This window comes from Felis catus, chromosome C1 (genome assembly GCF_018350175.1).
Source record: "Felis catus isolate Fca126 chromosome C1, F.catus_Fca126_mat1.0, whole genome shotgun sequence".
In the NCBI taxonomy this organism is placed as follows: domain Eukaryota; kingdom Metazoa; phylum Chordata; class Mammalia; order Carnivora; family Felidae; genus Felis; species Felis catus.
The window spans coordinates 2,137,057-2,150,924 of NC_058375.1; the positions used below are offsets into that span (position 1 = coordinate 2,137,057).

Sequence of the window (13,868 nt, forward strand, 5' to 3'; positions counted from 1 at the left end):
CCCCGCCGGCCACAGGGCCTGCAGAGGAAGGCTCACAAAGTCTCCGCTGGTCAGGGGCCTTGAAGCCCCGCCCCACTGTCAGGACAGGCCTGCGGGGCTGCACCGGGAGTCCTGCTCCCTCCCTGCTGGCTGATGAGCCAAGGTCCCTGGGCCTTGGGGGCCAACAGACCCCATCTCAGGCCGTGGAGGGATCACGAGGTCAGAGGACTGACTGATGGGAGCCGCTGGGTAGTCGCCCCAGAGAGGGGACTGGAGGGCCTGCTCGCAGAGGGGCGGGGAGCCATCCGGCCTGGAAGTGACACTGCACACTGGGCCATGGCCGACGGCTCAAGGGTGTTAAGTGTGGTCAGCCAGCGGGCCGCCTGCCCAGCCTGGGAGAGGTCTGTCCAGTGGAGTATAGCATCCCGCTGACAAGCACCAGAACCTGGGGGCCAGCAGAACCTGGGGGCCAGGCCTCAAAGGCCATTCTCCTCTTGACGCTTTCAGGCGGGAGCCTCCAGTAAGTCCAGATTCTTCTGAAGGCTGAAGGGGCCTCTCAGCCCATTTTCTTTCGTGATTCTGGGGCCTGGCAAACGATAGGCACCCCACAGACACTGCTGCAGGGATGGCCCTCTGGACCCCGGTTGCCCCTATCATTGGTTCTGTTCGGGTCCCTGCAGGCCAGCCGGGGCTCACAGTTCCCGGGGGGGCCTCCTCCATCAGGAAAACCCCCTGGGTGACTGCTCTCCTGCTGAGCCTCTCCGAGGGCCTCCAGGATGCTTGCCTGGCAGCTCCCTGCCTGAAACCACCTGCACACTTGTCTGAGAGCCGGGGACCTGTTCTGAAGCCTCACTGCGGGTCGACAAGAGAGCGGGGTGCCGAATGGGCATCCGGTGTCTGCTTTGGGCCGGGCAGGCTGCTGCTGTCCTGGGCAGGGGCGCCCAGCTTATCCCCCAAACTGGTGCTTCGGGGAGTGAAGGGGCAGCATTTGTACTGATGAGGACATCGGAGGTCAGCAGTCACCCCCTGGGAAGCAGGACTGCCACCCCCCAGTGGCAGGCTGCCCCCACTCCCTGAGCCCTGTTTTCTGCTCTTCCCAGAAGGGCCTCAGCAACCCCCCCTCCCCAGGGCTGTGTGTGATCATTCTTTCCTGCACTGTAAGCAGGTCTGGGGACTCTGCTTCTCGCCAGAGCGGGGGTACCTCTCGCCAGAGGTATGGGGTGGCAGGCTGCACCGGGCTCCAGGGAGCCTGGCGAGTGGGAGGGGGCGGTGAAGCCCACGGCATCCAGTTTCCTTCTGTGATGGGGGTGTGAGGGGCGGGTACTGAATTCAGCGCCAAGGGAAAGTTGAACAAGGTCCAACACCCCGAGAATGCCTTGAACTCCACCCCAGGGATGAGTGTTTCCAGGAGGGAGCCCCGGTCAGCTCATCAGGGGAGGGATGGCTCACACTGTGGGGCCAAAGGCTGTGAGGGCACCGGCGACCCCCTGCTCTGGGGCTCTGGGTAAGTTCCATCTCCCTATGTTTCCCACCCCTTGCTTTTTGTACACTTGGAGTAGCTGAGGGTCCATTGTGTCCCTTGGTGGCCAGAGGGGGGCGCTCTGGAGGCCAGTAGGGGCCTTACCTTAGCAGTGTGAGGGTATCGGGGGGCCCCCCCAGCTTCCTTGGCAGAAGCGGACTGTGACCTGCCCCTTCTCTGGCTCTGTCATCCATGTGTCCGGCCTCAACTGCCCTGACTCTAGCATGGTGGGTACACTTCCCGCTGTGAACCGTGAGCCCCAGCCTGTGGTCTCCAGTCAGTCCCCTGTGGTGACCGGACCCCAGCTGGGCGCCTGTCTGAAGCGGTGTCTCCTGGTACAGTACGGTTTCTCTGACCCCACCATGGTGGGGTGTGATGGGGCACTCTCCGGACTTTGTGTCTGGGGTGACTCCAGGTCACCGGGGATTTGTGGGGGGGGGCAGGGAGATTGTGGGGTGGGGCCAGGAACCTGAGACCAGCAACACTGTCCCTGGGGGAAGGAAGCATGAGGAGCCCCAGACGGGTCTGCCCAGAAGCCAGTCAGCTTGGAAACTAGTGGCTACCCCTGTGGTCACCAGCAGGGTCTCCTGTGAACTCATGCGAGGGTCCTTGGGTGGGTGACCTGGTCCCCCGGCCACTGCCCCCAGAGGCCCCTGCCAGGGTCAGGAAGGGCATCATCTGACCCTCCCTAGGACAGGGTCCCTGGGCTGCAGGTACTAACTAGGGCTTTGAGGTCCCCGGTGGCCCATGCCACGCTGCAGACCACAACCCCTCAGACTCAATGTTTCACAGTCTTCTTCACTCGATTGAGAAACATATCTGAAAAACACTATAAAACTTCCTATTTTTAAAGGGTAGGCTTTGCAAGCGCTCTTGCTGGGCCCTGGGGGCCTACGGTTGACAGCGATGGGGGTGTGGGTGGGGAGGAGCCGGGCTCGACAGGGCACCCCTGGCTCCCAGCCCCCACTCTCCATCAGCTTCCCCCTTCCCCGGCCTTTCCTGGCCTCACCTGTGAGATGGACGTAATGGTGCCAACCTCTCCAGCCAGCGATGGCGGGATGAAAGCCGTCTGCTCTCCGTGCCCAAAGCGGCCGGTGCTGCCGAGTGGGCGAGGGGATGCGGGGAGGGGCGAGACTCCTGGCTGGGGGTGGGGTGCAGCTGAGCGAGGGTGCCGAGCCGGGGCCTCAACCCTGCCCCCTGATCCCCACCAGTACTCCCCGCTGCTGAAGAAGCTTTACTGCCAAATCGCCAAGACGTGCCCCATCCAGATCAAGGTGTCCACCCCGCCGCCCCCGGGCACCGTCATCCGGGCCATGCCCGTCTACAAGAAGGCAGAGCATGTGACTGAGGTGGTGAAGCGCTGCCCCAACCATGAGCTCGGGCGAGACTTCAATGAAGGTGAGGCCCCCGGCCCCGTGCCCAGCAGCCAGGGCACCCCGGGAGGGAGGGCTCGCCTCGGGCGTCCATGATTAGAGACAGCAGGGGCTGACAGCGTGGACCCGGCAAGTCCCCTCCCCAGCCCCTTTTCCTCCCAGCTGTACTTGGGGCCTGGGGTGCAGGTGCCCAGGGGACAGTGGTCAGCAGCGATGCTGGGCCAGGCACCCTGAGGGCATCAGGGCTGGTGGCCGGAGCCCCACCAGGCTGGTGGGGCTGGCCTTTGCGGTCCCCAGTCTGCTGCGATGTGCCTGGCACAGCGGTGACCGGGCCCCAGCCGGGCAGCCCCCTGAAGCGGTATCCCCTCCCGGCAGGACAGTCTGCTCCGGCCAGCCACCTCATCCGCGTGGAGGGCAACAATCTCTCACAGTACGTGGACGACCCTGTCACAGGCAGGCAGAGTGTCATGGTTCCCTACGAGCCCCCGCAGGTAGGTGGGGGCCCCTGCAGTTAGCCACGAGGGTGAGGGTCCGGTCACGGAGCACTCATGTCACTTCAGATGGCCAACCCACTGTCCCCAGCGCCTCCGGGTTAAGTCTTGCTGTGGAGCAACTTCTTCACCTCCTGCCCCCACCCCCAGCCCCTGGCGCCTGGCACTCATTTCTGGTCACTTCTGTGCAGGTCTAGGTGGGACCCCCCTCGGCCTCTCTGGCTACAGGAGAGAGGCCTGGAGATGAGTGTCCAGGCCAGAGGTGGACGGTGGGCGGGGCGGAGAGCTGTGGGCGGGGCTCTGCTGTGACCTGAAGGCAGCAGAAGGTTCTGGGGCTGCTGTGAGGGCCCAGCCAGAGAAGCTGGGGGTGGAGCCAGGTGGGGGTGGGGGGCTGAGCAGTGACGATGGGTTGGGGGTGGGCCCCAGTTGGGCCCGTGGGCCATGCTTCCACGGGTGAGGGGGCACAGTGAGCCCCACCTTTCTTCTACCTGGCTCTGACCCCTAGACTCCCCAAACTGTGATCAGTTCCCCAGACCCCCAGGCCCCAGCCCTGCACCTGGCCCCTTAAACCCCCAGCCCTCAGGAAGCGGTGTGACCACCCTGCACTCCCTCCTCCCTTGCCCTACGTCACCTGCCAGGAAAGCAGGGCTCTCCTGCCCCCTGGTGGCTTCTGTGTGCCAGCAGTTTGGTGAAAGGCCAGGTTTGCCTAAGCCAGTGACCGAGTTTTATATCCTGACCCAGGGAGACCATGACACCTGCCCATTTTGTGGTCCTGGGATGCCCAGGAGTCAAGAGCCCTGGATTCCTTGTGCAGCTGTCCACAGACTCCCTGGGAAATGGACACATGTGCTGGAGATGGGGGTCCACTCAGATGGCTCTGGTCCCTCTCTCTGCCAGAGCAGTGCCATTCACCTTTCTGCCCACGAGAGCCTGCAGCACGCAGAACACACCTTTGTGCCCACAGAGACCTGTGCACATGCCCGCTCACACCCAGCCTCCAGGGCTTGACCCCCAATCTATGTTAGGAGAGGTGGTTGGGGCAACCAGACCACAGGACTTTGGGCCTCCGAGAGCCAGCACAGAGCACGGCACTCAGTGTAGTGCATGATTGGGTGGGTAGATGAGAGGTATAAGTGGATGAGTGGTAGGAAGGAAGGAAGGAAGGAAGGAAGGAAGGAAGGAAGGAAGGGTGAGTGGGTGGATGGATGAGTGGTTGGAAGGAAGGAAGGAAGGAAGGAAGGGCGGATGGGTGGATGAATGGATGGATGGAAGGAAAGATGGATGGATGGAAGGAAAGATGGGTGGATGGATGGATGGAGGTGGGTCAGTGCATGCAGGTGAATGGCTGGCTGGATGGGTGGGTGCACAGAAAGTAAATGCATGGAGATGGAAGGATGGGTGGATGGATGGATAGGGGTAACTGGATGAGTGCTTGGAAGGAAGGAAGGAAGGAAGGAAGGAAGGGTGGATGGATGGAAGGAAGGATGGGTGGATGATGGATGGAGGTGGGTCAGTGCATGCAAGTGAATGGCTAGCTGGAGGGGTGGGTGCACAGTGGATGCATGGAGGTGGATGGAGGGGCGCATGGGTAGGTAGACGGGTGGATGCCAGAGGACCACAGCGCAGGGGCCTGCCTCTCCCCCAGGCCCACCTAGAGTCGGGGCCTGGCCCAGAAGCACCCGCCGGGGAGGGTGGGGCCTGCATGCTGATAGCACTGCTTCCTCCCCTCTCCCGTGTGTAGGTGGGGACAGAATTTACCACCATCCTGTACAACTTCATGTGCAACAGCAGTTGTGTGGGGGGCATGAACCGGAGGCCCATCCTCATCATCATCACCCTGGAGACCCGGGAGTGAGTCTGCTGGGCTCGTGGGGGGGGGGGGAGGGGTGGACGGGGACCTGGGGCGGTTTTGCTGGGGGCTCGGCATGCAGAGGGGCAGGGTGAGGAATGGTGCTGGCGCTGGAGGTGAGTTTCAGGAGGGAGGGCTCCCCCTGGCTGCGAGGGCTGCCGGAGCAGGGCCTGGGATTTGGGAGGACTCAGGGGACCTGGTGTCTCAGAGTGGCTGGGTGCTCCGCCTTAGTCCCCTGGCTCCTCAAGACCCCGCCGTGGGGGCCGAGGTGGGTGGTACAGGCCCCCGAGGCTCACGGTTCTGGCCGTGCCCGCCCCCGCCAGCGGACAGGTGCTGGGCCGCAGGTCCTTCGAGGGCCGCATCTGCGCCTGTCCCGGCCGAGACCGCAAGGCTGACGAGGACCACTACCGCGAGCAGCAGGCCCTGAGCGAGAGTGCGGCCAAGAACGGGGCCGGCAGCAAGCGTGGTGAGTGGCCTGGGCTGGGGCTTGGGGGCCACCTGGGACTTCAGGGCCGAACGTGCCTCGATGGGCGTGAGTCACGAGGCTGCCGGGGCTCCGGCCCCATCCAGCGTGGGCCCCGCCTTGGGTTTGCCCCTCTTGAATGGCTACTGGTCTCTGGGCCCATCCACACCGCACGCTGGGTGTCAGGGGTCCTGTGGCTTGATCTGCAAGTGGCCTGCCTCCCCTGCCTCCCCTTGCAGCCTTCAAACAGAGCCCCCCGGCCGTCCCCGCCCTGGGCACCAACGTGAAGAAGAGGAGACACGGGGACGAGGATGTGTACTACATGCACGTGAGTGTCCTCTGTCTGTGACGCCCAGGCTGGGGCGGCCGGGGAGGACGCCACGGACCACGAACTCGTCGCATTTTCTAGTTCTCCGAGAACGATCGACCCCACGTCTGTTGGGGGTGCTAGCCCCGGGGAGGGGAGGATGGTGGGCGCTCTCTGGGTCCCGGACCTGCTCCTGGGGAAGGGGGGAGAAGGGGTTCCGGGGAGCCCGGCGGAAGAAGGGGCGCCTCGCTGCACGAGCACCTGTGCAGAGGGTCCCCCGGTGTGTGCTCAGGTGCGGGGCCGAGAGAACTTTGAGATCCTGATGAAGGTCAAGGAGAGCCTGGAGCTGATGGAACTGGTGCCACAGCAGCTCGTGGACGCCTACCGGCAGCAGCAGCAGCAGCTTCAGAGGCCGTGAGTGCGGCGCCCCAAGCCCCGGGCCCCCTACGCCCCGAGGCACCGGGACCCCAACCCCTGGCCCTGAGCCCCCTACCCCCCCAACTCCTGGACCCCCCTACCCCCCAGCCCAGGACCCCCCCCCCAGCCCCCCAGCCCCGAGACCCCCCTAACCCACTAGCCCAGGACCCCCCAACCCCCCAGCCCCAAGACCCCCCTACCCCCCAGCCCCAAGCCCCCCACCCCCCCGGCCCCGGGCCCCCTACCCCCCCAACTCCGGGACCCCCTACCCCCCCAGCCCAGGACCCCCCCTACCACCCCAGCCCCGAGACCCCCCTAACCCCCCAGCCCAGGGCCCCCCCTAACTCCCCAGCCCCAAGACCCCCCTACCCCCCCAGCCCCAGGCGCCCTGCCCCACTGAGTCCTCACTGGGTCCCAGACCTGCTCCTGGGGAAGGGGGAAGAAGGGGTGCTGGGGAGCCCAGCCCCAGGCACCCCATCCCACTCTGGGTCCTCACTGGGTCTCAGGACCCCCTACCCCCCCAGCCCCGGCCCCCACCCCACCCCCCCTGCCGGCCAACACCTGGTGGGAAGTATGGGGCCACTTCCACCCGCCAGGATGGGCATCCAGCTCCCCTGCTTGGTGCCCCCCTCCTCCTGGAAGCCTCCCGTGCTCGTGCTCAGTGGCCATCTGGGCTATCCCTCCACCTCTCCCGCAGGGAGGCCTAAGTGGCCGCTGACAGGAAGGCGAGGAAGGCAGGTCAGAGCACGGCCGACCCGCTGGCTGACTCTGGTGGCAGGAGCCGGCTCTCCCTCCCTCCCACCCCAGGCCGGGTCCCGGGGGACGGCCAGCGGCCGGGTGTGGCCCAGGTGTGGGTGGGAGTGCTGGGCGGGAAGGGAGGCCCCCAGCAGCCCGGGGCATCATGTGGAGGTGAGCACAGGGGGACGTGGCCGCCTGGGCCTCTCACCAAGAGCTGTCGCTGTCTAAGCAGGAGCCACCTGCAGCCGGCGTCCTACGGGCCCGTCCTCTCGCCCATGAACAAAGCGCACGGGGGTGTCAACAAACTGCCGTCCGTCAACCAGCTGGTGGGCCAGCCTCCCCCGCACGGCTCGGCGGCCGGGCCCAACCTGGGGCCCGTGGGTGAGTGGCCCGGGCCGTGGGGGCGCAGAGCGGGCTGGGGAGGCACACGGCAGGGGGTCTAGCTCGAGACACTTCTGCACAGCTCGGGGCTCTCGAGGGCAGCCCCCCGCCAGCAGCCCCTGCCCACGGGCGGGGGGCACAGCCACGGACAGCCCCCCGTGTCCATCGCCCACCTCAGGGAGGTCCCGGTCATGCAGAGCGTGGCGGGGGGCGGCCCGGCCCAGCTGGCTCTGACTGTCCCACTTGCCCAGGCCCCGGGATCCTCAACAACCACAGCCACACCCTGCCAGCCAACGGCGAGATGAACAGCGGCCACGGCGCCCAGTCCATGGTCTCGGGGTCCCACTGCACCCCACCCCCCTACCACGCCGACCCCAGCCTGGTCAGGTACGTGGGCTGCTGCCGGGCCCTGCCTCGAACCCACTGACCTCAGCCCCTCGTGGCCGCCGGCCAGCTTGGCCCCCAGCCCTGCGGGCAGTCCCTGCCTGCTGTCCTGTGTGTCCTCACATCCACTCTGCCACCACGAGGACAGACACGGGCGGAGGAGAGGTCAGGAGTGAGAGTCCAGCAGGTGCCGGGGGAAGCACAGACACAGGGTTCAGTGGAGGCTGAGCCCCGGGGTGAGCACCTCGCCCCCGCCGGGCTCCCAGCCGCACAGAGCAGCCGCGGGCTTGGAAGTTACTGCCGCTTTATTTCCCACGTTGTCTCTGCAGTTTTTTAACAGGACTAGGGTGTCCAAACTGCATCGAGTATTTCACCTCCCAAGGCTTACAGAACATTTACCACCTGCAGAATCTGACCATAGAGGTAGGAGCCCTGCCCGCGGACTCAGAGGCCAGGGCCCTGTGCCAGGGCAGAGCGGTTCTCCGCTTTGTGGGCCACTCTTTCCTGCTCTTGCTGAGGGAGGGAGGCACGGGGCGGGGGGGGGGGGAATCTGGAAAACCCTTGTTCCCATGACTGAGCTCAACCAACTCCCTCTCATCTGGCTTCCTATGGAGTCAGCTCTGGAGAGAGAGTCGTGGGTGAGCTGAGCTGCTCAGGCAGTGTCTGGACGGGACGCCCGCCCGGGGCCCCTGGCAGCGGGCCACTCACTTGGACTTGGCTGTGAAGCTGCTCTCACGCACCCAGTGGCCCGGCTGCCTTTGATTTGGGGGACAGGCTATTTCCAACTCTCCAGAGTTGTGAAGGTCAAGGCCGGAAGGGTCTTGGAGCTGGCGCGTCTCAGTGCTACTTACTGGGGGAGAAACTGAGGCCCAAAGAAGACAAGTCACACCCGCACGTCCTGGGTTCAGATTGTGCCAGGCTACAAGCATCTGGGCACCGTGACCAAACAGCCGTGGCTCACCTCTGGGTCGGAGGACAGTGCCAGCACTGAGCCCCTCCTAAACCACGGAAGACCGCACCTGCTCGCAGCCTAGGGCCGCCTTGAGCTGTAATGTACCGTTAGCCAAGGGACGCGCAGGCCTCAAGAGCCCAGAGAGACAGAGGCCACAGGGGACACTCCAGCCCAGGAGCCCCCGCCCCCTCCCCCTCCCCCTCCCCACCTGCCGTTCTGTTCCCACCCAGGGCCCCAGGCCAGAGGGGCGCAGTTTGCCCGAGGCGCTGGGACCACTCGCTCAGCCGTGACCATGTGCTGTGTCCACCTCTGCCCTCCCCCTCTCCCATCCCCACTGACCCCTGCTGGCCCAGCTCAGTGCATGTTAACCCCCGTCCCGACCTGCCTGCCTGGCTGGTGCGGGGAGGCCCCAGGGGCTTGATGGTCGGCTCCGGTCCCACAGGGGCCGACAGCCCCCAGGGCGTGCAGTGGAGGCGTCGCAGAGCCCAGGAATGACTTCACCCCTGCATGGGGGCGCGCGCGCGCACGCCGCTTCTTAGCTCCCCGGTCACCTGGCAAATGCGGCGCCGCGCCGGGGGCTCCGTTGTCCCACCGCCAGCTCCCGGAAGGGCGCCTTCGGGGCGGGGCGGGGGCGGGGCCCTAACGGCGGCTCTTGCAGGACCTCGGGGCCCTGAAGATCCCGGACCAGTACCGGATGACCATCTGGAGGGGCCTGCAGGACCTGAAGCAGAGCCACGACTACGGCGCCCAGCAGCTGATCCGCTCCAGCAGCAACGCGTCCGCCATCGCCGTGGGCAGCTCCGGGGAGCTGCAGCGGCAGCGGGTCATGGAGGCCGTGCACTTCCGCGTGCGCCACACCATCACCATCCCCAACCGCGGGGGCCCGGGGCCCGACGAGTGGGCGGACTTCGGCTTCGACCTCCCGGACTGCAAGTCCCGGAAACAGTCCATCAAAGAGGAGTTCACGGAGAGCGAGATCAACTGAGGGGCCGGGAGGGCGCGGCGGGGTCCCCGGGCAGCCTCGCGGGGTCTCCTCTTCCTCGTTTTCACAAACTGCCTCGGGAGGCAGGACCAGCAGGCTGTGCCGGGGGAGGGGGAGAGGCGAGGTCCACCCCGCGGCTCCCGGACAGCGGCTGGCGCGTCTGGACGCGATCTGGGCGGGGGAGGGCCGGCCCCCGGAGCCAGCGCCTTCCCCACCTGCCCCGTCCGTGCGTCCTCCTCCGGGCTCTGCGGCTCCCAAGCGAGATGCTCCGGGGACACAAGGATCGCCTCCGCGGACGGACTGCCAAAAAGTATTTTTCGATATCTTTTGTTTCCTGGCAACGAGCGGCCCCGTGATTGTGACCTAAAACACGTTTATTTTGGGGTCAGCGCTCCAGACCCTGTCTCTGCCGAGGCGGGGTCCCTCTGCCGGACTTGAGGGTCCGTCTACCCCTCACACTTCAAACCCACTGCTACCTTCCACGTCCCGCCCCAAAGCGAGAACCGGAATTTCCCAGGACTTGGAGCCGACTGGGGAGGAGGGCGTCTCTCCTTGGAGGCAAGGAAACTTCTGGTCAGTTGCCACCAGCCAACACCCGGGCCAACACCACCGGCCACGGCCAGAGCTCTCCAGTGAGCTTCTCCGCACAGACACGGACAGCATGCTCCTTAGACTACTGGAAATTGTCAATATTTGATAAAAACATACCCTTTGTACTTGGTGGGTCAGCTTTTTTTTTTTTTTTCTTTCATTCCTAACATTCCCTTCAGGGTCCAACCTGGCGGGCATTCCTGGCATCCCCGGGTCTGTCTAAACAAGCTGGACTAAGAAAGCAGAGGGCAAGCCAGGCAGGGGCCGGCGGCTGGACAGGAGTATGGGAGAACGGGGCAGGTCCGGCCACTGTTTGGCCGGGAGGCTCTCCGCTTGGGACACTTCCAGTCTGGTGGCTACTGTGGCTAGTTGGGGGTAGGGCTGTGGGTTGCCTTTCTCGGGGAGAGCCCCTCCAGCGGGGAGGGAGCAGTTGGCAGGAAGGTGCACCTGTTGGGGGCTTGGAGGGAGGCGGGGGCAGGGATGAGGCCGGTTTCATTTGTACGGAACCTCCTGAGCCTTTGTGGCCAGAACCCTGACAGACCCAGCGCACTGCCCAGGGCAGGAGACAGGACAGGAGAGACGTGGGCGATGGGTAATGAGGCCAACACCCCCGGTGGGATAAAGGGAAGCCTGCCTGATGTGTGAGCCGAGACAAGCCTTGGGTGCGGCCACACGGCACTTCCCAAGCACAGCCCGGGGAAGCCTCCAGGCCAGGGGAGGGTGTAGACGCAGCCCTAATTGTCCTTTGGGTCTGTTCTCTTTACCATAAACCACCCAGAAGATGCCTCCCTCCCGGGGAAGGCAGGACGGACTCTCTTCAGGCTGCGTGTTCAGAGGTGTCCCCTGGGAGCGGGAGCACCGTCCCCCTCCACGCTGAGCCCAGACCGCGTTAACTTCTTTCTTAGCTGTCCCCACTGGGAAGACGGCGGCCGGTGTTCCTTGTTTCACAGTGTTTCTCGGAGACTGGCCAGCAGGGGGAGGGAGCCCCACAGGCTCTGAGCCCATCCCGACTCCCTGAAGGAGCCCGGAGCCAGCTCGGTCCCAAGCTCGCTCTCCTGCGTCTCCAGACAGGACTTCATCTTGGAAAGTCACGCCTGTACATGTCTACGGTCTACACTTACGTGAAAGCGTGGTGTGTGCAGACAGGAGTGCCTGCGTCTAGGGTAACGCGGCCATCCTCCCCCTCCACCGCGCACTCTCTGGGGAACCACCTTCTGGGGTGTCAGAACCCCCCCCCCCAGGCCCTAACCTCCAGCCAGGGCTCCGGGGCCACGGGACCAGCTCATTGCAACGGGCAGCAGGCTCTGCTCACCAGAAGGGGTGTCCGTGCCCACAGGGACCTGCAGTCCCCCCAGGGTACACCCCTACTGCACTCACAGGAGCCGTGGACTCAGGACTACGGCGGGTGCGTGTGGCTGCCCCTGCCCCCCATCCCCCGTTTCCTCACACCCCCTCCCCCTGAGGCTGGGGAAGGAAGTACACTGCCCGTGCCATTTCACAGATGAGGAAACTGAGGCTAAGTCTGGGGTCTCAGGCATCACAGCTGGGCTGGAGTCTGGCACTTGCTCCGGTGGCCATATGCCTGAGCCCCTCCCACCGTGTGCCCCCTTGTCCCACCTCAGGAGTTGGGGACCCGTCCCTCAACTCGCTGGGGTCCATGAACCTGGGCGCAGGCCCAGGCGTCCCGTGGCTCTGTCTGCTCCTGGAGGCCAGGGTCCGGTAAGGGAATGCCACAGCCCACCCCCCACCCCAACCTGTGTGCCCCAGAGAGGGTCAGCGCGGGGCAGGAGGGGCCCCAGCTGCACCGGTGCTCGCCAGACCCCACACACGGTCCTGGAGCCTTTCTCCCACTGTGCTGGGGGAGGGGCACCTTGGGAGAGCAAAGCCAAGAACTCACGGCATGGAGGAGAAGCTCTGTGTGCTTAGCGGAAAACGCAGATCGATCGATGGGAGTCACCATCCCTGGGTTCCAAACTCCGGGTCTACAAAACTCAAAGGTTCAGAGAAAATAAACCTTTAAGGGGTGAAGAGGTGGGAGGGACGCTCTCTCTCGCAGGGGAGCATTCTGGAGAGTGGGGTGGACCTCTCTTCAACACCGACACCAGCCACTCTGGGGCGAGAAAGGGTGCCGTTCCCCACCCCCACCCCACCCCCCCCCGCCCGCCCCAGGGCCCCAGTGTACGACCACCAGGGACAGGCCAGGGTGTCAGGTCAGTGGCAGACTGCCGCGTCTCTCTCCCATAGGCTAAAGCACTTTAGTGCTTTAAGGCTAAAACAAAAACAAACAAAAACACCACCCACGTTTTTAATGTAATTAACCCTTTTCAAGCAGTATTAATGGATCTCTTCCAATGATATTAACTTTTTTTGGTCATGTAATCTTGGGAAAACGTGTTATTTTTTTAGCTGTGTTTTGGTGGGCAGTTTTGTTTTTGTAACATAATAAAGCCAAGTTCCGAAGTCTGTCTCTGAATAACTCCGCTAAGACAACAGCACGCACGGGAGCAGCAGCTCCTGAAGCCCCCGCGCCAGGCTTGAGCAGCGACCTCCACCCCGCCCCGTCCAGGGTTTCTCCCGTGTTTTCAGTGGGAGGAGCCCGCGGGCGCCCTCCTCCCCAGGGCTATGTGCTCAGAGGTGTCCGAGGTCACACAAGAACGGCCTCAGGGCAAACACACGGCTCTGTCCTTGCAAAGCTGGTGAACCTCACAGGCCTGACTTGGGCCTCGGCCTGCCAACTGAGCCCTGGAAGAGCAGGCTCATCCGAGCTCCGTGGGGGCCGAGAGGGGGGTCTGGACTTCGGAAAGGTCACGCGGGGCCGGGGAGGTCACAAATTCCCTCCCAGCAAGCAGCCTGGAGTCGAGCACATTCACGTTTCTCTGCAAAACTTAGGAAAAGACGGCAGAGAGCTCGCGTCTGTTCAACTGGGGCTGGGCCCACGCGGGCTTGTTTCCATGCTTCTAGTTCTCAGGTTTCTGCATTTCAGAACTCGAAGAGTCAGGGCGCTGCCCCAGCAGAATAGGGCTCTTGAATCTGTTCAACCTGGAGGGAGGTCCAAGTCTTTTTAGACCTCGGGCGGAAACGAAGCACAAGATAAAAGGGACAAAGGCCAGACAGAGCCATGCCCACAGTCCTCTGGCACACACCGAGGCAGGGACACCACATGAAGGCAGGTCAGGAGAGGCCAGGTGGGGCCAGGAGAAATCAGGTGAGGCTAGGAGAGGTCAGACGGGACCTGGAGAGGCCAGGTGGGGCCAGGAGAGGTCAGATGGGACCAGGAGAGGCCAGGTGGGGCCAGAAGAGGTCAGATGGGACCAGGAGAGGCCAGGTGGGGCCAGGAGAGGCCAGACGGGACCTGGAGAGGCCAGGTGGGGCCAGGAGAGGCCAGATGGGAACTGGAGAGGCCAGGTGGGGCCAGGAGAGGCCAGGAGAGGTCAGATGGGAC

At 64.5% G+C, this 13,868-nt stretch overlaps 1 protein-coding gene across 4 annotated transcripts in view; it reads left to right on the forward strand.

Moving 5' to 3' along the window:
• TP73 (tumor protein p73) overlaps positions 1-10,551 on the forward strand; it is a 60,682-nt gene extending 50,131 nt beyond the window's left edge. For all 4 annotated transcript variants that reach the window (XM_023258003.2, XM_045034971.1, XM_019836037.2 and 1 more), the window contains exons 5-14: positions 2,710-2,896; positions 3,247-3,362; positions 5,104-5,213; positions 5,535-5,677; positions 5,914-6,002; positions 6,274-6,395; positions 7,369-7,517; positions 7,769-7,904; positions 8,231-8,324; positions 9,512-10,551. In XM_023258003.2, coding sequence (XP_023113771.2) covers positions 2,710-2,896; positions 3,247-3,362; positions 5,104-5,213; positions 5,535-5,677; positions 5,914-6,002; positions 6,274-6,395; positions 7,369-7,517; positions 7,769-7,904; positions 8,231-8,324; positions 9,512-9,838 — 1,473 coding nt within the window. In that variant the 3' untranslated portion in view covers positions 9,839-10,551. The remainder of the gene's footprint in view (positions 1-2,709; positions 2,897-3,246; positions 3,363-5,103; positions 5,214-5,534; positions 5,678-5,913; positions 6,003-6,273; positions 6,396-7,368; positions 7,518-7,768; positions 7,905-8,230; positions 8,325-9,511) is intronic.
• Positions 10,552-13,868: the final 3,317 nt, after the last annotated feature.